Source organism: Phycodurus eques, chromosome 12, assembly GCF_024500275.1.
Source record: "Phycodurus eques isolate BA_2022a chromosome 12, UOR_Pequ_1.1, whole genome shotgun sequence".
NCBI classification, from domain to species: domain Eukaryota; kingdom Metazoa; phylum Chordata; class Actinopteri; order Syngnathiformes; family Syngnathidae; genus Phycodurus; species Phycodurus eques.
The window spans coordinates 2339355-2363967 of record NC_084536.1 but is presented as its reverse complement, the minus strand read 5'-3'; the positions used below and the strand labels follow the sequence as shown (position 1 = coordinate 2363967).

General features: G+C 43.3%; 1 protein-coding gene across 14 annotated transcripts in view; it reads left to right on the top strand.

Moving 5' to 3' along the window:
- mycbp2 (MYC binding protein 2) overlaps positions 1-24613 on the top strand; it is a 65735-nt gene that overhangs the window by 11435 nt on the left and 29687 nt on the right. For 6 of the 14 annotated variants that reach the window (XM_061692706.1, XM_061692699.1, XM_061692709.1 and 3 more), the window contains exons 4-39: positions 713-866; positions 1877-2073; positions 4930-5172; positions 6073-6144; positions 6296-6392; positions 6581-6654; positions 7730-7871; positions 8719-8795; positions 9533-9737; positions 9833-9997; positions 10683-10841; positions 10911-11115; positions 11206-11351; positions 12428-12538; positions 14000-14104; positions 15376-15495; positions 16510-16591; positions 17150-17267; positions 17347-17705; positions 18727-18899; positions 18995-19120; positions 19248-19375; positions 19461-19552; positions 20036-20170; positions 20261-20344; positions 20426-20522; positions 20625-20817; positions 20997-21271; positions 21450-21671; positions 21745-21936; positions 22583-22789; positions 22868-23005; positions 23344-23522; positions 23612-23754; positions 23881-23981; positions 24056-24274. In XM_061692706.1, coding sequence (XP_061548690.1) covers positions 713-866; positions 1877-2073; positions 4930-5172; positions 6073-6144; positions 6296-6392; positions 6581-6654; positions 7730-7871; positions 8719-8795; positions 9533-9737; positions 9833-9997; positions 10683-10841; positions 10911-11115; positions 11206-11351; positions 12428-12538; positions 14000-14104; positions 15376-15495; positions 16510-16591; positions 17150-17267; positions 17347-17705; positions 18727-18899; positions 18995-19120; positions 19248-19375; positions 19461-19552; positions 20036-20170; positions 20261-20344; positions 20426-20522; positions 20625-20817; positions 20997-21271; positions 21450-21671; positions 21745-21936; positions 22583-22789; positions 22868-23005; positions 23344-23522; positions 23612-23754; positions 23881-23981; positions 24056-24274 — 5535 coding nt within the window. The remainder of the gene's footprint in view (positions 1-712; positions 867-1876; positions 2074-4929; positions 5173-6072; positions 6145-6295; positions 6393-6580; positions 6655-7729; positions 7872-8718; positions 8796-9532; positions 9738-9832; positions 9998-10682; positions 10842-10910; positions 11116-11205; positions 11352-12427; positions 12539-13999; positions 14105-15375; positions 15496-16509; positions 16592-17149; positions 17268-17346; positions 17706-18726; positions 18900-18994; positions 19121-19247; positions 19376-19460; positions 19553-20035; positions 20171-20260; positions 20345-20425; positions 20523-20624; positions 20818-20996; positions 21272-21449; positions 21672-21744; positions 21937-22582; positions 22790-22867; positions 23006-23343; positions 23523-23611; positions 23755-23880; positions 23982-24055; positions 24275-24613) is intronic. The other 8 variants (XM_061692700.1, XM_061692713.1, XM_061692701.1 and 5 more) reach the window with 7 other exon arrangements.

The window sequence follows — 24613 nt, the reverse complement described above, 5'->3', positions numbered from 1 at the left end:
TCAAATGAATTCCAGTGTGGAGACTCGGCACATGAAAATGAGATGGGTACAATTCTTTCAAGAAAACACGAAGGACCAGGCAAAACACATTTAATTTGATTTTAATGGGATTCAAATGAAACGGTCAAGCATTTCAGAAAAGCATTATCATTTAACAAAACATAACCATAAAGAAATGAATGATGCTTGTTGTTCAGTCATATTAAAAAAACAAAACAATATTTCACAAATTCTGCCAGGTTATGTAAACTTGAGCACAACTGTACCTATATGCAGTCGTACGTACCCCTGTCATATTGAAATGAAAGTGTAGGCTACACCTTTTTTATAACCACTAGGTGGCAGTGACATATTAGAATGTAAGTGTTCCCCTTTCTCCTAACCTCTAGGTGGCGTTGGCATTTTGGAATGAAAGTGCACAGCTTTTTCATAACCACAAGATGGCGGCATACATTTATTAAATGTGAAAGTTACCCCCCCCCCCCATTTGCTCCTATACCTATGTATAATACGCACTATTGGCTTTTGACATTTTTTGGGGGGAAAGAATGTGCATTATACATGAGAAATTACTTTATGTAAAAGCCTCTTTTTAAATGCACTGATCAGGCAGTTAAGTTTTGACAAAGTCAAGTGAAAATGTGTGAATCCACAATAGTAATATAACTGGGAAGTAGTTCAGCTTTCAGCTCTAATTTCTCTGCGTCCGTAGATCATTGGCATCGGCCTGTGTGGGGTCTTTGAGCTGATAAAGGAGACCCGCTTCTCGCATCCCTCGCTTTGCCTGCGCAGTCTGCAGGCTCTGTTGGACATGCTGCAGGGCCAGCAGCCAGAGGGCTTCCAGACCGAGCCTCCCGACGTGCTGGGTGAGGAGCGTGGACGCAAATCAGTCTCACTGATGTTGGAGAAATAACGACGCAAATGTTTTGTATTGGAATAAATCGACCCTGTGTTCTAATTGTATGCGACTGGGAAACCTGCGGTGTACCTGTGCTTTCATAGTTTGCCAAATTTTTGTGTGTGCAGAATACAGGCTGTAATTTTATATGCATTTATATTGTGTTTTTAACAGTACTTGAGATAGCATCACGGGCCAAAATTGTTTCTCCTACATTTTGAGAAAGTTATGACATTTCTTCATCATAGAGCCAATGTCATTTTAAAAGAAGTTAACCATTTCAGTTATGCTGACCTTATTATTGAAACGATATAAAATTCAATGTTCTGATGAGCAATAGTTATTGGTTATGGTTGGTTGTGGTTTACAATGCTTTACAAATGTATGAGACCACTTGTCATTAAAACCTGAAGACAGTCCAGCTGGACTTTAAATGTCAGTGATCTCAATGTTTTTACCATTTTGAACAGGAATGAGGTTCAGGAATGTATGTAAATTACTATAATTTGACATAAAGTAAATAAATAATCATCTACTTTGTAAAACAGTACATTTCAAACTGCATTTATAACAACAACGACAATGATATTTTAGCATTAAAAATCAAATTTTGGTTAGTGATTCTACATTTTGATGCATTAACCATTATTATAGAAACATGAAGACATTTTTTTTATGATTGCCTATGCTGTTGGATTAGGGCAACTGTGGTATCAACCTTCATATAAATCAATACATTTGTAAACGGCTGTATTCAATACAGTTTCATAAATAAATAGAGAATGCCCAGTGGGATACATTTTAGTCGTCCATGATGGACATGCATTTATTGTTCTTTGCGAATGTTTTCTGTTGAATCTATAGATAATTTTTTTCATGCCTATTTTGTGATTGAAAATAGTCTTATATTAATATTATATTGTGGTGTTTTGCTGTTCATAAATGTCCAACATGAATTGCATGCATGTTGTCCATCAGAGTCCCTTTTCCAGCTGCTGCTGGAGACCACGGTCCGAAGCACGGGCCCCAACGACCCGACGGGACAGGCCATCACTGCCCTGTCCTGCGCCTGCCTCTTCAGCCTGGTGGTATCGTGGGGCGACACCGGCAAGATTCTGCAGGCCGTCTCCGCCATCCTCACCAACAACGGCAGCCACGCCTGCCAGACGATACAGGTGACTGAATAATGTTATCGTGGTCATAGTCTGGAAACGCGAATTTCGTTAACCGGCAGCCGTGAGGTCGTGTAGGCTTGTTTACAAACATAACAGTGGAGCTCCTTTGTGCATTTCTCTGAAGCAATGTGGACAGTCCAAGTTGAGTTGGCAAAATGTCAGCCGGCTTGCAGTCAGTCCCCTCACTAATTAGTTTACCCTGCCTGATGACTTCTTCTGTTCTGCCAAGTCACTGGTCCTCTCTTTCATCTGACTGCATCCTTTGCATTATTTGTACCATATTTCCTCCAGTAGTGGCTGTCCCGTGCCTCAAATAGTCACCCAGTGCGTAATGCACTTCAAGGAAACATCATATGCTTCCCCCTCCACAATTGAATACAATTCCTTGGTGTCTTAATAATATGACATGCTCTGGCCCTATATCTGGCTGTTTAAACTGCAAGGCAGGCTTTGGTTACCATGATGACCGGGGCAAGCCTGAATGTTGCTACAAGAGTGGCTTCTACTTGTGGGAGCGCACACATTCCACAGTGTGGGCATCACACTCATGGGTGTGTATGCGGGTGTTGCCGTATGATCAGACAGTGACTCTGCTCTGGACACTGGCTCTTCACTCAACCTAGCTGGTCATGTCGTGGATGGAGAAGTTTGTTGCGGTTGTTATGTAAATTAGACCCATTGTTCCTTAGTCGTGGACCTGGAATGCAGAACAACTCTCAAACACATTTTCCGAATTGTGAAAAAAAAAAAGATCGGTTTGCTTGTTTAATTTCACACTTGATGGGTGGGCAGATAGCCCCACGGGGGACGAGTGCTTAGCACATCTGCCTCACACTTCTGAGCGTCAGGTTTCAAATCTACGGCTTTCCTGTGCGGAGTTTACAGGTTCTCTCCGGTACTCCGGTTTCCTCCCACATTCCAAAAACACGCATGTTAGGTTCGTTGAGGACTCTAAATTGAATGTGAGTGTGAATGCTTGTTTGTCTATCTGTGCAAAGAGATTGAATAACAACCAGTCCAGGTTGTACCACTGGCCCTGCACCAAAGTCAGCTGGGATCAGCTAACCTTTACCACTACAGTGGTATAGAAAATGGACAATTATTATTCCGAATGCCTTCCCCCATCTGCAGTTAAACACCCTCAGCAATATTTGTAGTACTCACTGGCTTTAACATTAGTTATACCTAAATTAACCTTCATGCGAATAGTCTGTCTTTTGAAAGCTGATGAGAATGGCAATGGTTTAAGATTCATACTGTATTTCGGTTTTTGCAATGTAGCTAATTAGAGTAACCCAAAGATTTATTCTGAAATAGCTTTGATTAAATAGTAAAGTTAATTACAGTCCGATGGCGTCAATCAAAACTGAGCATTATTATACTTTCAAAGACAGAATGTTTGTTTGCGCTCGTATTGGATGTCTTTAGATCAAGAGTGTTAAACTCATTGTAGTTCAGGGGCCACATAAAGCCTAATTTGGTGTCAAAGTGGCTGGACCACGAAAACCTTAGCATACCTGATATAATAATAAATAACAATGTTATCCCTTTGTTTGAATGCAAAACAAATCAAATACAGTAGGAAAATCTTTATATTTAATCCATCCATCCATTTTCTGTACCGCTTGTCCTCACTGGAGTCGCGGGCGTGCCGGAGCCTATCCTAGCTATCTTCGGGCGAGAGGCGGGGTACACCCTGAACTGGTCGCCAGCCAATCGCAGCTTTATATTTAATGATTTTCTTTTTACCATTTTACAAAACAACCTCAGATTTCTCGAAAATATTTTGCGTCAGTTTGTACTCTACCATGTATGCGTAGTAACTAATCACAGTGATTCTATTTCAAGGCACAAAACCTTGTCACAGGTATTTGGCTGTGTAAAATACAGTAATGCACTTTAAAATGGATGAAATTTATGAATACCTTGGAGTTATTACAATTCCATTTTTTTTTTACAGGAGCATACTAATTCTCAAAATTATCCTTAGTCTCCACCACAACAATGTCTTACTATCTATCAAATACTACTACTATCAAATGAATCCTGCGGGCCGCGGGCCGGTTTTGGCTTGCGAGCCGTATGTTTGACATCACATGCTCCAGATCGGGGTGTCAAACTCATTTTTGTCGCGGGCCACATCGCAGTTATGGTTCCACTCGGAGGGCCGTTATGGCTGCAAACCCATGTGATTGCCTCATATTATTACATATACACAAATTAATGGATAATTACTTTTGAAATCAGAAGCCAACTGCAGTATGCATACATTTTATTTTAAAAGGGGGGTTGGTAACACAAAATGCTTGCAATATCTCAATATTTTTAAAAGTGAAGCCAATTTGCAATTTTGGTATTTTAACAAGAAACACTTAAGTCGATGCACACTCTCGCGGGCCACATAAAATGACGTGGAGGGCCGGATCTGGCCCCCGGGCCACCAGTTTGACACCCGTGCTCTAGATTGTTTAGCTTTACCTAATAAAGTGTCACTTTGCGGCCTACTGACTAAAAGATGTGTTTTTCCACCTGGGTTTTGGACTGTAAAGCCTTGACCAGACTGTGAGTCCTTGTAGAAGCAGGCTGGCGGGAAGTGTGCGCCACTGCACTCTGCACGTTTGTGTGTGTGTGTGTGTGTGTGTGTGTGTGTGTGTGTGATATAACTGTCGTGGTAATGTGATGTTGAGCACAATGAGACGAGGGAAAATTCACACTACAGGTCATAATGCTATTTAAATGAGTCATCAGCACTGCCGGAAGCATCATTTGCATCCCATAATAACTCCACATAATGTCACTAAAGGGCCTTTTGGAGTGTGTTGTATAAGCGTTACTTACATATGAGATTTCCTCCAGGTGCCCACCATATTGAACGCCCTGCAGAGGAGCGTGCAGGCGGTTTTGGTGGGAAAGATCCAAATCCAGGAATGGTTCGGTAACGGCATCAAACGCGCTGCCTTGATGAACAAATGGGTGCTGAAGGGCGTCACCATCGACGAAGACGAGCGCTGCCTCCTGCAGACGGACGGATCCTTTCTCTACCTGCTGTGCAAGGACGGACTGTACAAAGTGGGCTCGGGGTACAGCGGTACTGTCAGGGTACGTAGCACCCAAAACAAATTCTACAGCGGAACCTGGAAAGTTAAAACTAAAATCTGTTCAGGGATATTCATTGATCTTCATTGCGTGCTAAAAAAAACCAAAAAACTTTTTAGCCATTTTGCAACCAGGACAAAGATGCTTGAAACGGCTCTCTGATGTCAAAATAAGTACCTTTTTCTTTTATATGGTCATCATCACATTTCCTCTGTGGTACTCTCTTGTTTTGGCATCACAATAAAACTACAAAAGAGGGAACAAATTTAGTTTATCCTTTTGATACTGAATTAGTTGAGATTTAGATATGAGATTTGCTTTTATAGTAGCCATATTGTACTGAGATGCTAGGTCAGAAATGCTCTAACTGCTTTCCCAAGTTCCATTTCCTGTTCTACGGTCATCGTCACGTTTCCTCTTTGGTGCTGTTCTGTGATGGCTTCACAAAAAACCCAAAGTTGAAGCAAAACTATTTTGAGTTTTCGCCATCTTGTACTGAGCTGCCTGGACAGAGACGAATGCAACCGTTGTTGTTCCATTTCATGTCCTGTTGTTATGATCATATTTTCCTCTGCCGTCATTCTGTTGACATTATGCAATTAAACACCCAAAAACCTCAAGACAAAGGAGAAAATGGTGTGTATGCTTTAGATGCTCACTGAATTGAAGTCTTGCGAGATTTGCTTTCATTTTAATATGAAATGTAATATGCTGTGGGATTTTAGAGGCATATTGTTTATGTACAAGTTCAGGGGCATCTGTTCAACTTTAGAGGTTCCGCTTAACTTGAAACTGTCTGAGATTTAAATGTGTCTTTTCCCTTTTACACATCAAATGCTAGCTAGTGTGTGTGCTTTTTCTGCTGATATTTATTTTTATGATTATGATTTTTTTTAACCTCAGGGGCATGTTTACAACTCCACATCCCGCATCAGGAACCGTACAGAGAAGAGGTCATGGCTGGGTTTCGCTCAGGTAATTTCCGCTCATTTTGACTCAACAGCAAAATGAGCTGAAATGGACTGCAAAATGTTTTTCAACGAAACTGCATCACAAATATAAGCCCATATTGGTGGTAATCGTTTTGAGAGTGTCGATGAGCAGCGCCTATGTCTCATCCCCTTAGGGCTACTTGCTGTACCGGGACACGGGTAACCACAGTATGTCGGCCATTAAGATCAATCCTGAGACACTGGAGCCTGAGGGGGCTGTCACTATGCCAGGTGCTGACAAAATGTTTATTTACTTGCTTTATTTGATGTCAGTCTTGCATGTATTGCACATTGTGATGTTTCTTTTGCCTCTTCTCAAAGCAAGAAGACTATTGATTTTGTAGTCCTCTACACCAAGATCGATCAAACTACCACAAACGATAAATAGTGAAACTTGACAGTCACGTTCCTCTCTCCAGGTCAACACTCGGACGGGCAGAACATACTCTTCACGGACGGAGAGCACATTAACCAAATAGCAGCATGCAAAGATGTGAGTCTTAAGTTCCTCCAAGTTATCACGATGGGAATTCCTCAACATCTCCAAATTGTACCAGAGATACCCAGGGAACCTACTTTATTATGAATTACTTTTAAAGCAGCAAAAAATCTTGACTTTAGTACAAAGCCTCTTCTCGTGTAATGCTGTCATTTATTATACCAAGAGCTATTGTGTGGCGTAGCGTGACGAAGAGGGTTGTTGCATATTTGCTACAGTTTAATGTCACAAGCTATCTGCATAAGCACATAAACACTGCGTCGCCACGCAGGTGGGGGGAGGGGACCATGTGAAATCTATAAACTGTAATTGCCATTGCAGTAGTGCTTCCAACACGGGAGCAGCTTAGTGGGAAGCAAATCAAGAGGGCTGCGGCACATATGGTGAATCATTTTTTATGTCCCTCGCTGCCTGCCAAATGTTGATGGAATAATGTCATTTATTGCCAGTAATACAGGTACAGAGCTGTGTTATAAGGCAATAAGGGCCGAGTGCAAAGTCTAAAAGGTGAGGACTTCAAAGAACAAACACATTGCAGATATTTTAAAAATACCAGTAATGGCCTGTCTTTGCCAGGTCTCTTTTGAAAACGTTTTCAAAAGAGGTTGAGAGCAACCTGCTTAAATAAAGGTTAAATAGAAAACAAAATAAGAGGAAAAGTGTAATAATAACTATCAAACAAGAAACGGAATGTACAGTGACTTGCTGACGCATTTGTCTGCTCTTTACAATATGAACAATACAGTTAAAGAAATATCAATTACACACTCAAATTAATATTTTATTTCCAACCAAATGCTAAAGTTAAGTAAATGCAGCTATTGTACACTACACAACACACACATTATTTCCAGCATTGCCTATAAAAGATGTCGTGTTAATGTTCCCTTCCTTTTATTTTTTCAGGTGGGAGTAGTTTTATAATACAGCCCTTAAGTTCCTTTAGGTTGCGTTTGCTATGTTCAAATGTTACTTGTAACATAAGTCCTCAGTGGTCCTGCGACCATCAGCAATCAAAGGGCTGTAAACAGCAGCAGGTATCAACGTTATCGTGTGGTGTTGCCCTCAGCAGGATGGTTTTGTGGTGCGCATCTACACTATGAGCTCTGACCCGAGCCTGCAGCAGGAACTGCAGCTGAAGCTCGCGAGGAAGTGTCTGCATGCCTGTGGCATCTCCCTCTTTGACCTCGAGAAAGATCTGCACATCATTAGTGAGTGATGCCAATGGGACAAGTTGGTGTTTTCAAATAAATACGAGTGATGGGAAAGGTGGGGTGTTTAATTGCTTCGTTGCAAAGAGGAGGAGATGCTTATTATGACCGTACTTTTAACCTGCATTTTAGAATAATATAGCTACATTACTTACAAATCGACACTAATAAGTCGGGTAGCTCCCTGGAACAAAAGCTGATGCACACAATATTTTTTAGTGATCACATAACAGAGCATACTGGAACGCATAATGTAAGATGATGATGATAATAATAATAATAATAATAATAATAAAAAATCAGATTTGTATATTGTGCAGGGAAGACTTACAACATGCGGGATGACTCCATACAAGCCATCTGCTCCCCGCGGGCAGGGGGCTACTGAGCGTCCAGTGCAGGACCACCAGGCTGAGGCACGTTTTTTCCCCGGAAGCTGTTAGACTGTTAACTCGAACAGTGTGCTGTGGCCATCAATTAATTTTCAAGTAATATTTCCTGTTGCGAAAAAGGAGATCTTCGTTTGTCTTGGCTGGATGGCGAACCAGCCGACCAGTTGATGTGCAGCATTTATTTGATTATTCTACAAATAAGTAAAGATTCTTACTTGGAGTAATAAATTACGATACGACAGGTGTCGAATTGAGGTGAGGGATTTGTTTATTCAGGCAGACAATTCACAACGGTGCCTGTTTCTTGATAAACGCCGCCTATTAGAGTAAAGGCTAATATTTAAGGAAAAACACTGTGCATCTCTGTCTAGTTGTAGTCTGTGTACGAATATGTTGTGCAGTAGGTATCGTGGACCCATGAGGCGATAACTCACAACGCTGTGTTGATCTCTCAGGCACGGGCTTTGATGAGGAGGCGGCGTTGCTCGGAGCTGGCAGGGAATTTGCACTGATGAAAACTGCCTCTGGGAAGGTGAGAGCCAATATCCTGTATTATTTTAGTCATACGCTCACTGACCATATCATTCAGTACACATGCACATTCTGAAAGTCATACATTGATTTGGCGCGATGACCCATTGCTGTTCTTTTGGTACTTATTTAGGCGTAATCAGTTGCAGGGATTAAATTCAAAATGAGGGCATATATATTCCAAAAAACTCATTTGATCAGTTTGAACAGGAACTATTTTGTCTTTCTGCAGTGTATTCAATTGAATCTAGGTTGAAAAGGATTTGCAAATCATTGTAGTCTGTTTCTATTTACGTTTCGCACAACGTCCCAACTTCATTGGAATTGGGGTTTGTAGATGTGTGTGTACCTAAATGTTGTTACGGGGGGGGGGGGGGGGGGGGTGGAAAGCTTATAAACATACATTTTCTATGCAGAAAAAAAAGTCAATGCTAAGTATGTAGTTAATCAGGGGTGTGTGGAGGGCGTCGTTGCGTCTGTGCAGTGGGTGTGACACAGTGTGAGGCCTCGCCAGATAACAAGAGGCCTGTTGATCATTTCTTAAGACTTGGAGACGGAGTAGGGTTGCCTCGTCTTGCAATCTGCTTATCTTCTGAATACCCACCTATAGGCATATAACCTGCGTTCACACCTCTGGTATGACTTGAGTACGTTGGCTGCAGAGAGAAACGCAAGTCTGAGTACATTTTCTAAGCAATGTATTTTTTTCACTTGTCTTCCCTCATCCTCCCATGTCAGATCTACTACACAGGAAAGTATCAAAGCCTGGGTATAAAGCAGGGAGGCCCTTCTGCTGGCAAATGGGTAGAACTTCCTGTTACCAAATCTCCCAAGATCCTTCAGTTCTCCGTCGGCCACGACGGCTCCCACGCGTTGTTAGTGGCCGAAGACGGAAGCGTCTTCTTTACAGGTTCTGCAAGCAAAGGAGAAGATGGAGAGTCGAGTACGAGCGATGTCCACATTTGTATGACATTACGGATCAGATTGCAAGATAACAAATTTAACGTGACGTGTCGTTTCCCCCGCCGCCCTGCGCAGCTAAAAGTCGGCGACAGCCCAAACCCTACAAGCCGAAGAAGATGATCAAATTAGAGACCAAGATGGCGGTGTACACTGCGTGCAACAATGGCAGCAGCAGCATCGTCACCAAGGACGGCGAGCTGTACATGTTCGGAAAGGACGCCATTTACAGCGACAGCACTTGTGAGTTCATCAAGATGAAAGATGCAGGGGAAGCGCCAAAGTCAAATATTGGAACAATTTAGAACATATGTGCGCATATTATGCAATGCACAACACCTATTAATTCCACAAATACTTATAGAACACCATAAGGTGACAGTATTGCTGTGCAAACATTACATTAGTCATCTTCAAAGTAGTTTCACATTATTTTAGTTTCATGTTGTCTTATTATACACTGGATTACAGTGGTACCTGAATTTATAAGTGCCCCAATTTACGTGACGTGGAAAAAAAGAGCGAGAGAGAGAGAGAGAGAGAGAGAGAATCACAGATGTACTTTCAGCTGTTTATTGTAGGGAACAAACAAGTCAAACCCGCAAATATAAAATGAAAACACTCTCAAGGAGCATGGCGAAAACGCCAACACTTAACTAACTGCGTGGTAATTGGCCTACAGGAGCCGGAGTCAGAGCGCTAAGTGTGTTAAGAAGAGTTTTAAGAAAAATGTACAGTTAATAAAACGTTTTGTGTGAGTCTTGAATGATTCCTTTCATTTGACATTACTACCTGGGATTTTTTTGAACAAATCAATTGAAAGTCAACCAGCATCATGGAACGCGTTGTGTTCGACTCTGTCGGTTTCACTGCACAGTGCTTTCTTACCCCGGCACTGCGTCTTACCATCTCCGTCTCCTCTCGACAGGCCAGGTGACCGACTTGAAAGGGCACGTTGTGACCCAGGTCGCGATGGGAAAGGCCCACACGTGCGTCCTGACCAAAAGCGGGGAAGTGTGGACGTTCGGGGTGAATAACAAGGGCCAGTGCGGCAGAGACACGGGCCCCATGAGTCAGGCTGGGAAAGGTGGGGCAAAGAAAGCAATTAAACGTCATCGTGCATTTGAAATGCGCTTCACGGCCGTGTCCGTTACAGCGTTCGGTGTGGAGAACATGGCCACGGCCATGGACGAGGACCTGGAGGACGAGCTGGAGGAGAAGGAAGAGAAGAGCATGATGTGTCAGCCCGGAATGCACAAGTGGAAGCTGGACCAGTGTATGGTTTGCACCGTGTGCGGCGACTGCACGGGCTACGGTGCCAGCTGTGTCAGCAGCGGGCGGCCTGACAGAGTACCAGGCGGGTAAGAGGATGCAGATTAACAATAGCGCTCATCTTCCGAATTCAATTTGAATCTTTTTGTAACAATTTATTTATTTTTTTGTTCAACTAGCATCTGTGGTTGCGGGTCAGGAGAGTCTGGCTGCTCGGCGTGCGGCTGCTGCAAGGCTTGTGCCAGGGAGCTGGATGGGCAGGAGGCTCGACAGAGGGGCATCTTTGATGCAGTCAAAGAGATGATCCCATTGGATCTCCTGCTAGGTAACGCCTTTTCCTCACCTTGGAACACTGGAGCCTTTTTTTTTTTTTTTACACAGAGCTCGCGCAACACGCGTCATATGAGAAAAAAAGTTTTTCTCAGGGGAATTTTTTTTTTTTTTTTTTTTTTAAAGAATAAAGTTGTAAATACATAATAATCCATGATGAAAAATATGGTCAGCATTTTACAAAAATAGTTTGTTCGGAAAACAATCTTAGTTTTGTATAAAGGTGAATGATAATTTCACCAGAAAAAAAAGTCATAATAGTATGAGAAAATTTTGTATTTCTCAGGGGGGAAAAGTTATTATTTTCCTGGAATAAAGTTGAAATATTACAAGATTAAAGATGTGATAAATAGCATATGGTACATGCAAAAAATAATGCATTCATACATTTTTTAAAGAAGTATTCTCAATTTTTCCCAAAATAACTTGAAAAAATGAAGTCTAGTGCGAATTATTTTTTAATTTTAGGGGAAAAAATGACATTTTGACACTTCACACTTCTTTCCCAGCGTTGCAGAAAACACATTTGCCGCCTCTGATACGGCTCTGATAGAACCTCTGAAGGAAGATGACTTTATTTGTTGTGTCCTGTCCCACAGAATTTCTCTTGTCATTCACGCACAAGATGTCCCTCACATGTACTTTCACTTACATACATGATAAGCATGGTAAACTTTCATGCATCGACTTGTTACATAAGGTGCGTAGAGGTGATTATTTTTTTATTTTTTTGGGGGGGGGGGGGGGGGTTTCAGGAGTGTGCAGGTTGATGTAACCTGCGTAAGGGGTCATTCTAAACTTTGAACAAGGATGTTGGAAAACTAAATGTTATTTCCAAGCCTATTCCGCACACACTGCCCTGCCTGTTGCTTCTCTGCTGCATTCCATGTGCCTGTGTCACCCATTTTGTTCTCATGTTGAGCTGAGTCATTGTTTGTCTCTCCTTCATCATTCATTCATTGATGTGGGTCTCGTTTTGTTCTGCTCTGCTCCTTCTCCTCCTCCCATCCTGCATCTGTCTGGCCGGGCTGCGCCCCCCCCCTCCGCCTCCCTCCCTTTTTTTGTTATCAGCTGTGCCTGTTCCCCCCCCTCCAGGAGTGAACATCGAGGAGCACATTCAGATTCGGCAGGAGGAGAAACGGCAAAGGATCAACCGCCGACACAGGCTGGAGGAGGGACGAGGTAGGAATCAGGTCGAGACGGACTGGGACGGACCAGCCTTTAAGTTAGGCCAGCTGACTATAATGCCCCATGAGAACTCTGACAGTTCGCCAGGGATCTTGGTGGTCTTTCATTATGTGCGGCGCACAATGGATTCACCCTGTATCAAAAAGTATTTGGGACACACAGAAATTATTTTATAGTTATTTTGAGAATCATTTCATAGAATCAAGGGAATACAACTGTACTTAAGACAATAAAGTGGAATCGTTTCAGAAAAATAAAATAAATGATCAGGAGAATAAAATGGAAAAATTATGAGAAAAAATGCACATTTGTATGAGAGCAATGTCAAAATATTACAAGGGAAAACGTTGTCATTCTACAAGTCTGAAGTTAGAATTGTTTGTGGTTTTAATTTTTTTTCTTTTTAAATGAATGTTAGTTGTTATATTGTGCCCAAAAGGCTTAGTTTTACAATAATAAACCCACAATATTCAGGGAGGGAGTAATTGTACAAGAAATAGATTTTTGCAGGATATTTTATCATACTTTATATTAATAATGTAATATTACAAGCAGGATAGTTTTCAAGAATGAAGTAGAAATTTTACAAAAGTCTTGTACAAAAGAAAATCAGGAGAATAGAGGAAAAACAAAATACAATCAAGTTCATTTACAAAAAAAAGTTGTAATTTTGACAGACTAAATTTGTAGGATTACAGGGAAAAATAAGAATAAATCAATTAGAGAAATTGTTTTAAGCTGAATTTAGTTTAACACATCTGCCTCACAATTCTGAGGACCCGAGTAATATATATTACAAGGGTGTAGCTGTACAGTGGGGAGAAAAGCAGTCAGAAATAAACTTTTCTTTTTTTTTTTACATGAATAAAGTCAGTCATAATTTGCAGCAAGGAATTCATCATAACCTTTTTCTCGATATTTGTTTTCTTACATTTACTATCCATATATATTTATTTTTTTGTGTGGCCCTAATGCTATCTGCTAGAACATCACATCAACACTGAACTCATGGGACACATACAAACGCACGTCTCCAACACAAACTTCAAACTTAATAACGCACGTGAAACTCATTTACTAATAGTTGAACTGGTTGTCGTTTTAACCGATTCCCCATTAAGTGCAACAATTCTGCACTCCAAGGTACAGCCTCAGTTGCCATATGTGAGCGGAAGCGTGGCAAATTCAAAGGAAAATGCGGTTGTAAGAGCTTTGTAGGGTCAGTGAGCGTGTGGAATGGTGTGAATGGCATGAATGTCAAGCGGTGCGTTCATCTCCTTTCATTTCAATTATCTTGAAGGTGCTGCGCTCGCTTGGGTGCCTTGGTGACTTCCCCTGTGCTTTTTCATTTCTGTGAGCGTGCATGCTCGTGGCGTAGCAGTATTTATCCTGTGCTGTTTACCCATTGATTTGTGAGCGATGTTGCATGCATGTGAAAGTTTCTTTCTCCCCCAGGCCCCATTGTTTCCCCCGGTACCATTTTAATGAACCAGCGTGAGCAAGCCCTAGCCAGAATAAGACCCCTTCAGGCACTAAGGCATAAACGGGACAAGCACAAAGGTACTACGGACTTACACTACCTCAATGGGCACAGAGACGCCCCCCCCCCCCCCCCACCCCCCCTTTGACTAATTTTCCCGGTCTGGCTGTCCCACCCACTCCCTGTCTCCCTCTCTGATGGGGGGGGCATTCAAGTGTCATTTTAAGTTTAGGTTTCGTGGCAACAAACACTCACTCGAGGGCTTTTTTTTCTTTATAGCACTTGCACTGAGGTTTCATTTGTTTTATAATTGCTCTAGTGGGCCATACTGTAAGTGGCCCATCCCTGTATCACTTTTGGTGATAACTTCATGCCAGGGAGAAGGAAACCTGTAGACCATGCCTGTTAAACAAAAGGTACACTGGACCTTCGGAAGTAGAAGGTTCCAGCAGGCTTTTTGACTTTTTACTTGCATTCAAGTTAAGGTTGTTAAAATGTTATTTTAAAACATCCACCTGTTAATGAAATTGTATGATGCCAGATTTTGAGCCGGTAACAAATGAATTCACTACATTGGTTGGGGGTTCTCGTCAAACATTCAGAGTTGTATTTTTCTTAAATACAGGTAGTTTGATTTTGAGGTGTGTTCCGAGGGTCCCCCTGTGCATATACTTGACAATTGTCCACTTTTTGGCATCCTTCCTGGAAGATGAAGCCATCCCTCGTTGTTGTCATCTTGTGTGTTTTTCCCTTTGACCCCCAACAGCTTTGAACACCCGTTTGTTGTCACTGACATACTCTCGTGCACCACTGTCTTCTTTTTGCTCAACATTCAACCCTGCCTGTTACATCATCGGGCAGTGAGCCAGTCAGTATTGAGTTTGACAGTCGTCGTCATTGTCAAGTTGCCGAGCGCTGACCTCTGATCTTTGTAAACCACAAATAGTTGGCAGTCATTGTGTTCAAAGTGATTCATGGGCATCGACGCAACTTTTTCAACTCCCGCTCCTGAAGTCAGACCTCTTACACAAGACCCCCTGTAAACCAGATTTCTTCACTGGTCTAAAATAATAATAATAATAATAATAATAAAACAACACTTTGTTGTATCTCATGCGGAAGACCTTTATTTTATTTTGGGACTGGTTAACTGAAACTTGTCTGTTCTTTAGCCCCGCTTTCATTCTCAGCATGTGATTTCCTTCTCTCCTTTTCCCTCGGGTGTCGTTTCTCAGGACTGTAGAGATGAGACTTCTGGAAATTGGAGCTGCACATCTTTCGCCACGCTCTCTTGCCCTCAAAATGGGAGCACTTGTGTGAGTTGATTTATTTTCTTCTTCTTCTCTTTTAGATGGCAGCAGCGAACGTGGTGAGAAAGATGCCAGTAAAATCACCACCTACCCGCCGGGGGCAGTCAGGTTTGACTGTGAAATGCGGGCGGTGCAGGTCAGCTGCGGTTTTCACCACTCAGGTAGATTACTTCTCGTAACTTCAAACCTTAATACTAAACTTTAACTGTTAAGATGAATTAAGTGATACATTTCCACTGTCAAAATCAACCGCTACGAGATACTACAGCGTTCCTTGTATTTGGTCAGTCAGGGTTTCAAGCATGCCAAGTCAAGAACATGAAACCACCATAAACCACTACCGATTGCTTATTGGTTGAGCAGATTTGTCATTTTTTTATATTATTTATTATTTTAGGATATTCAAATAAACTGTTAGCTCACCCTGCGGCTGTGCTGTAGCTCTGGATGCTGCAGTATGACACTCAGTCTCCACTTTACAATCTTTATTGTTTTTATTACTAAAAAAGATAATTGACACATACACTACCAGTTGAACATTTGGGCACACTTTTTAGTGCTATTGATGAGAAACAGTCCAAACCTTTGATTGGTAGTGTATGTGATCCTTGAATAAGCTGTTCATAACTCTTAAAATGCCACAGACGATGGAAATCTAGTCATTTGAAATTAACATTTCATCATAAAAGAGATTTGAATGGGTGAATCTTTTTGTGTGTGTGTGTTTGACTGACATTCGCTTAATATAGTTGTGTTGGTGTAGCAAATTGCAAAATACAATTTTGTCAAATCAGCTGACAAGAAAATTCATAATTTAAGTCAATGTTTCATTTTGCTTACATTAATAATTGCTTCTACCTGTACGGTGTTTATAGTGCTTAAAAAAAAAAAAAATCCATACAATGAAAGTTTTGGGCCCATATCACCTACCTATTTGAACAAAATGCTGCAATATTTGACACCACAGTCTCCACTTGACTTCAGCACGTTGTTCTCTTGCTGCCCTCAGTCTCCCCTCAGACCGAACGTGTCTCCAGCCACACGACAAGAAGTAACTGCAAGAAGACCCTCACGGTCCTCTGATTGTTAACATCTTTCATTGTGACTGATGCGTTCAATGGCGCTTGACTTTCGCTGTTTCCCCCACTGGTTTTAATGGCCGCCTTGTCTTGCAGTGGTGCTGATGGAGAACGGCGACGTCTACACGTTTGGTTATGGACAACATGGCCAGCTTGGACACGGTGATGTAAACTCCAGGTGCAGTTTTGGTTGTCTTTACGAACATACGCGAGTTCTGTTTGTTGTTGTTTTTGCGCTCTATGTATGGTGGCGATGTAAGCCGAACTTGTAAGGCAAGGCAAAATTATTTATATAGCGCATTTCAGACACAACGTGCTGTACGTGAGTAAAAGCATTTACAAATTGTATTGTAGACACGACTAAATTTGGAATGCACCGTAGTCTATGACTGACGTAGTTGTGATGTCATATAATTTGTAGGAAAAAGACTTAACGGCAATGCAAACTATTTTATTGTGCACCGTTCATAGCCTCAAAATGTCTTAATTACTCTATAAATATTAGTATGAAAACACTCCAAGGTCATAAATATGAAACAAATTAAAAATGGTAAACACGACAGTAACTGCGTATGCCTTCTTGTGCTACCTGACAACATCTTCACCTACGCTATGTGCCGTTCGTAACTTTGTCGTATTTCGGGACCGCGGTAAACCTAGGACGTTTTGCAAATGTATAACCTCAACAAAAAGTGGCTTCACAAACTAAACTGCAAGTCGCGTTCCCACCTCGTAGGGGATCTCCAACTCTGATCCAGGCTCTCCCGGGTCCGAGTGTTCAAGTGACCGCAGGCAGCAACCACACGGTGGTTCTTCTAGTGGACGGACAGGTCTTCACTTTTGGTAGTTTCTCGGTAAGAAAATAACACTTTCTAAAATTAACTCAATGTATGATTCACATCGATGACCCAAAACACACAATTCATCTTTCAGAAAGGGCAGCTCGGGCGGCCTATCCTCGACATGCCCTACTGGAACGCCAAGCCGTCGCCCATGCCCAACATCGGCGCCAAATACGGACGAAAGGCCACCTGGATCGGCGCCAGCGGAGACCAGACGTTCCTCCGCATCGACGAGGCGCTCATCAACTCCCACGTGCTGGCCACTTCCGAGATCTTTGCCAGCAAACACATCATCGGCCTGGTGCCCACCTCCGTGTCCGAACCGCCTCCGTTCAAATGCTTGCTCATCAACAAAATGGACGGAAGCTGCCGCACCTTCAATGATTCCGAGCAGGAGGACCTGCAGGGGTTCGGGCTCTGCCTGGACCCCGTGTATGATGTCATATGGAGGTCAGTTCAAGCACTTTATGTGCTATTATTTTCTATTATAAGCCTTTCAATAAAACAATGATTAATTGAGCAGACAATCATTTCAATAAAATTGGGGTTGGCAAAGTATGGTTTGTGGGACCGCCCAGCAAACATTTACAAAACAGTCCTATAAAGAATCCTGTAATAATTGTATGATACTGTTAATTCATCTCATGAAATAATTATTTAATTGATTTATTGTCAACAATAAAATATACAAAATTATGGAAACATTAAAAATAGTAGTAAAATCCAAAGCGCAAGCATTTTACATTCATTCCTTTAAACAATTGATCAGTGAATTACTGTACTGTATTTATTTTCGATTCTTTCATCACATGACGTAATTAGTCAATTGATTAATTTTAAATAATCAAATTTAAAAGCTATATGGAAACAGTTTTAAAAGTGTAGATATGTAACATTCTGTTTATATAATACAATGATTGGTCAATTAATTACTATAATGTATACTGTAGATTTATCGTATTTTTACATCCATTTATATTGAATAATTCGTTAAGTGATTATTTTTTTGTTGTTGTAAATAATGAAATATAAAGATATGAAAACAAAAAAATAAGGAAAATAAATAATACATTTTGCTTTTTTTCGTTTGATTACATTGGTCATTTAATTGCGAGTACTGTATAATGAAATAAACGATAAGGCATTAACATTAAAATATTGTACTTTACTGTAAACAATTTTACATGCACATTAACAATGTTTTATTTATTTATGTATTGCTACAAATTGGCCCATTTGTCTTTTAAAAATCAAATGTGCCACTTGAGCTCAAACCTTTGCCCATCCCTGCACCCGTGAAATGTAAAAGGTTCAAACCTAACACACACACATGACACTCTACCTTTTGATCACAAGTAACAAACATATGGCAGCTAGCATTGCCACATCTTCACTCTGCGCTCATTCAGAAAACTTTGAAAAGCACTCTCCATGGTGTATTGTCCTAAACTGTCTTGTGTGTGCCTTTAAGGTTCTTACCAGATTCAAGAGAGATGTGGTGTTACAACGCAGTGATAGCAGATGCCAGGATGCCCTCCGCCACAGACCTGCAGGGCCGCTGCAGCATCCTGAGCCCGGAGCTCGCCTTGCCCGCGGGGTCGCACGCCACCACCACCCGCTCACATGGCGCGCTACACATTCTTGGTAACGCGAGAACTTAACTTGTGCTCCGTGGTTAGCCTTTAGCAGAACGCTTAGGTTGTCGCTCGTGCTAAGAGGAAGCTTGCTGTTGTCGACAGGTTGCCTGGACACTCTGGCGGCCATGCAGGAATTGAAGATGGGCGTGGCCAGCGCCGAGGAAGAGACGCAGGCGGTGATGAAGGTCTACTCCAAGGAGGACTACAGCGTAGTGAACCGCTTTGAGAGTAAGTTTGCACTTGGAAGTTGGAAATCTAAATGAGTCCACTTCAAGCTTTAATTTATTGCACGCTAGCTGCTGAACATTATAGCGTTCAGCACGTTGCACGGCCTTAACGACGTGGGATGTTGTAGGTCACGGTGGCGGTTGGGGCTACTCGGCCCACTCTGTGGAGGCCATCCGCTTTTGTGCTGATGCCGACATCTTGCTGGGGGGGCTGGGCCTGTTTGGCGGACGAGGAGAGTATACCGCTAAGATCAAGGTAGGCAGTTCCACTTCCAGATCAAGAATGTATTTATTTGTCCCTTCGTCAGAATTCACTTCATCTTTTCATAACATTTTGACAGCTTTTTGAGCTGGGGCCTGATGGAGGCGACCATGAGACTGATGGAGATCTGCTTGCTGAGACTGACGTACTGGCCTATGACTGTGCTGCCAGGTACAGTGAAGAGAAATGATATACAGGGGTGCACATAAGTGGTGCGCATGCGCACTGAAAATGTGAAAAGCGCACTCGAATCAAGTGTGTCATTGCGCATTTGCGGACTAAACGTTTTGCATGTTCTTTTTTTGGGAACAGAGCTTTAGACCAGACTCGAGGAGTGTTGTGTCGTTTGCGAAATCTTGAAGTTCATCCAGTGAGGTCGGGGGGGGGGGAATGAGCACCAAGCAAAAACCTCTCGTGCTCCCTTGAGAACCAGACCAAAATTGTTCTGGGCACCCCTGATTATATACTATATCTTGCTTTTGAAATAGTGGCCCAATCCACTTGAGTAAATAAATGCCTGGCCTAAATAGATGCGTGCTACTTGATGGCTGTAATTAACTACTGATACGGATAAGAAATAAAGTATTCTTCATAAGTTGCAGTATTTCTTGTCGTCCTTTTAATTAAATACTGTTATTTGTGAATCAATTTCAGGGAGAAATATGCCATGATGTTTGATGAGCCAGTGTTGCTGCAGTCGGGCTGGTGGTACGTGGCTTGGGCCCGGGTTTCTGGTCCCAGCAGTGATTGCGGATCCCACGGACAAGCTACCATCACCACTGATGACGGGTACAACACTCCTCATGTTTTATTTCCAGTAGCACGCCATGTGTATCACATACCTCGGAAGTCGTAGTTAATACTTATTTTCCCCTTTAGTGTGGTATTTCAGTTCAAAAGCTCCAAGAAGTCAAATAATGGTACAGATGTTAATGCCGGTCAAATACCTCAACTACTTTACAGGCAAGTAACATGGTGTTAACGGTGGTTTCTGCTTCTTTTTATATGTTGTCAATTACATGTAAACGTATTATTTCACAATAGGCTTCCTTCAAATGATGCCAATGCATCGAAAGGCAAACAGCAGACCAGTGAGCCGGTTCACATACTCAAGCGCTCGTTTGCTCGGACAGTTTCCGTGGTAACTACCGTCATAATAATATAGTTATTTTGTCGGGGGGGGGTCGTTCGGTCGGTCGGTGACGTCACATAGCTTGTTAGTTACACCCGTTTCTTTCCATAGGAGTGCTTTGAGTCCCTGCTCAGCATCCTCCACTGGAGCTGGACTACTTTGGTTCTGGGTGTGGAGGAGCTGCGAGGGCTGAAGGGCTTCCAGTACACAGCCACCTTGCTCGACCTGGAGAGGTTGCGCTTTGTGGGCACGTGCTGCCTCCGCCTGCTCCGGGTCTACATCTGCGAGATCTTCCCCATCGCTGGTAAGACCACGTGGAGGTTATTAAATGTTTGCAGAGTTCCTCTGAGCTGTTTTCAATTGCTTAACGGTCAAATGCTCTCGCGGGCCCTTTATTGGCCCGTGGACACATGCTTGATTGTATTAGAAGACATTCAAATTCGAGAGGGTGTCCTCACTTTGATTATGTGAACCGGCTCCTAGCAAGCACCAAAGCTGTAGTGGAGGAGTCGAGCAAGCTGGCCGAGTGCGTGGGGAAGACACGTAGCCTGCTGAAGAAGATCCTGTCGGAGAGCACGGATAGCTGCCTGACCAAGCTGGACAACGATCCGCAGGGCTACCTCTCCCAGCCCCTCACCCTGCTGGAGGCCGTGCTACAGGAGTGCCACAACACCTTCACCGCCTGCTTCCACTCCTTCTACCCGACGCCGGCGCTGCAGTGGGCCTGCCTATGCGACCTGCTCAACTGCCTAGATCAGGTCAGTCGCCGTTTGGTTTTGCTATTTAGTCCTTCTTCCAGAAAATCCCAGAAAAGGTACAAATGTAAATAATTAGACCCACAACACCACTGCAGTATTTCTAAAAGAACACCTGAGGAGAATAAAGAGCACTGAAAGGACCTTTCCCATTTTGTTGTTGTTTTTTTTTTTTTCCCAGGACATTGCTGAGGCCAACTTTCGCACATCCAGCAGCCGTCTGCTGGCTGCGGTGATGTCGGCTCTGTGCAACACCTCGGTCAAGCTGACGTCCATCCTGCCCATCGCTTACGACGGCGAGGTCCTGCTGCGCTCGCTGGTCAAGCAAGTCAGTACGGAGAACGACTCAGCCCTCGCTCACCGCTTCCCGCTGCTCGTGGCCCACATGGAGAAACTAAGCCACGTGAGTGGCGTGTGCACATTGTGAAGGAAGGTAATTGATGAATGGTTCGAATTGTCATTGTTGTCAACCTTAGACCGAGGAGAACCTGATGGGAATGACCAGCTTCCGGGAGGTCCTGGAGAAGATGCTGGTGATTGTGGTGCTTCCGGTGAGGAAGAGCCTGAGGAAAGAGGTGGAGCTCTTCTCTCCACACTTGGTGTCCAACACCTGTGGCCTGCTGGCCTCCATCGTCTCGGAGCTCACCGCCTCCGCCCTGGGCTCTGAGGTAAATAACTTTCTTTAATCGTTTCACAGTGGTAGTAGCACTTTAATGTGGTGAAGCTCCTTCTTTGGTTGAGAGCAATAGCTGGATGTGGACGCGGGTATAGTGTTCTGTTTGTATGTTTAGTGGAGTCACGAAGCATTTGTCTTGGTTATCATTATCCTTCCTCTACGCCACCATGTACCAAACTCAGGACTCAGCAGCTTTGATTGTCCGTTGCAGTCGGAGTTTGTCCTTTTTTTTGTAGCAGCACCAAACCAGACTGTGATGGAAGAACACAGGACTGATTCGATGACCGCTGTGTAGAAGTGCCTCAGCAGCTCCCCTGGTCGGCCGTGCTTCCTCACAAGCCGCAGGAAGTCCATCCTCTGCTGGGCCTTTTTTTCAGCAATCAACAATTTGTCAGCCCTTGTTAAGGAGACATGCCTTGTCCTTTAGGAAAGGGCATTGTTTGAAACGATGAGCAGCCCCCTGGTGGTCATTATAGAACTCAATGATTGCAACAAATAAAGTGGACATATTTGTAAATTGAGTGTAAAATGAAACTAGTATCACAAAAGCAAGCATCGCAAAAAATACGAAACAAAACAAAGAAAAAGCAAAACTCGTGGCGTTACCGGTAAACTTTTTTTTGTCCCTTCCTTATTAGGTTGATGGTCTGAACTCGCTCCACTCTGTGAAGGCTTCCCCCAACCGTTTCACCAAGACGAGCCAGGGACGCAGCTGGAACACGGGCAACGGTTCCCCGGATGCCATCTGCATGACGGTGGACAAGCCGGGCGTCGTCTTGGTGGGCGTCTGTGTGTACGGAGGCGGCGGCATCCACGAGTACGAATTGGAGGTGCTCGCTGACGATGTAAGGAAGAATATTCAGGTGGAGTTGTGTTTCACTTTGCATTGTTTCAAACTTTTTATTTTTTGCGCTTTCGCACAGGCGCAGACAGAGCACCCCGGGGACTCTGCGCATTCTCACAGGTGGACATCTCTTGAGCTGGTGAAGGGGACTTACAGCACTGATGATTCTCCCAGTGACATTGCGGAGATTCGCCTGGACAAGGCCGTGCCGCTCAAGGTACATGCGTGCAGCATTTGCAGGGATGCTGTGCGTCTGTAGTCGTTCTCCAAAAAATGCTCCAATACGTGGACACTGAGACTTTAAGGTGCACATAGATGACAACCCTTTGTTAGCCGACTTCGAAAAATGTTTTGCAAAATAGATGAAATGAGCTTGGGCGGCGATTGAGGCTGCCGTCCCGTGCGTTGTGGCGCCAGGATGTCCGGCGAGCGCCGAGTTTCTCGTCGTTTGAAGTTTTGTTTGACTTTTGAGGCATATTTTTCCAGGATATTTGGAACTCCAAATTGTTTGACGTTTGGGACGTTCCACGATGAAACAGATGTATTCCTCTACAGGAAGGGGTGAAATATGCTGTGCGGTTGCGCAACTACGGCAGCCGCACTGCAAACGGGGACGGCGGCATGACCACGGTGCAGTGCTCCGACGGTGTGTCCTTCACCTTCAGCACTTGTAGCTTGAGCAGCAATGGCACCAACCAGACACGAGGACAGATCCCTCAGATTCTCTACTACAGGTAAACCCAAAACTATCTTCTTAAGGAGACATCTCCTCATTCGTGCTATATTTTTTTTCCCTTGACGTTTGTCTCCTTACTTAATGGAGGAGCGAGTACGATGGCGATCTGCAATCCCAGCTGCTGAGCAAAGCCAACGAAGAAGATAAAAACTGCAGCCGGGCGCTGTCTGTGGTCAGTGCTGTGGTCAGAGCGGCCAAGGACTTGCTTCATCGGGCTTTTGCTGTCGATGGTAAGCCGGGTAATCAGACACCTCATTTGCAAAAACAACTTCCAGGCCCTAGAATTGATTTCCCCCCCCCCTAATCTAATTTGCTCAACCTGTTCTTAGCTTTATCAATATCCATTTTCTCTCTAGTGGATGATATCCCTGAGCTGCTAAGCTCTTCTAGTCTCTTCTCCATGCTGCTCCCCCTGATCCTGGCCTACATTGGCCCGGTGGCTGCTTCTGTACCAAAGGTACCCTTCCAAGCACTTTGCATTGTCCCCCTTCATTTTGGATGGTCTTGAAATTGCTCCTCATCCTCACCCAGGCTGCCGTCGAGGTCTTCGGGCTCGTCCAAGAGCTGCTCCCCGCCGTCTCGGCCCTCAACCAAAAGTACGCCCCGCCCACATTCAATCCCAACCAATCGACGGACAGCACAACCGGCAACCAGCTGGAGCAAGGACTGTCGGCTTGCACCACCTCCAATCACTACTCTGTGATAGAGAGTGAGCACCCCTACAAACAGGCCGGGGTCACGCAATACAGGGTACAATATTCTATTCAATATAGGTGCAAGCCAACGGTTTATGCCACATTGAATGCATTCCATAAGACAGGAAAATGAAATCCGACTCGGAGTTTCAACTCTGGGCGAATTGATTTATCGCAGTTTCACAGAGATGCAGTAATCTGACCTCACACAAAATGGCTGCGCCCACAGAGACTCACAAGAGACAACATCAAATATATTTATTGGTTGTACTGGATATGACCACACATAACCAGTTTATTATATAATCAGGGAATCTGAAGTTTGATTTTCCTTTCTAAAATGAAAACCTTATTATCGTTGAAAAAAAAATAAATAAAGCTTCTACCGTAAATT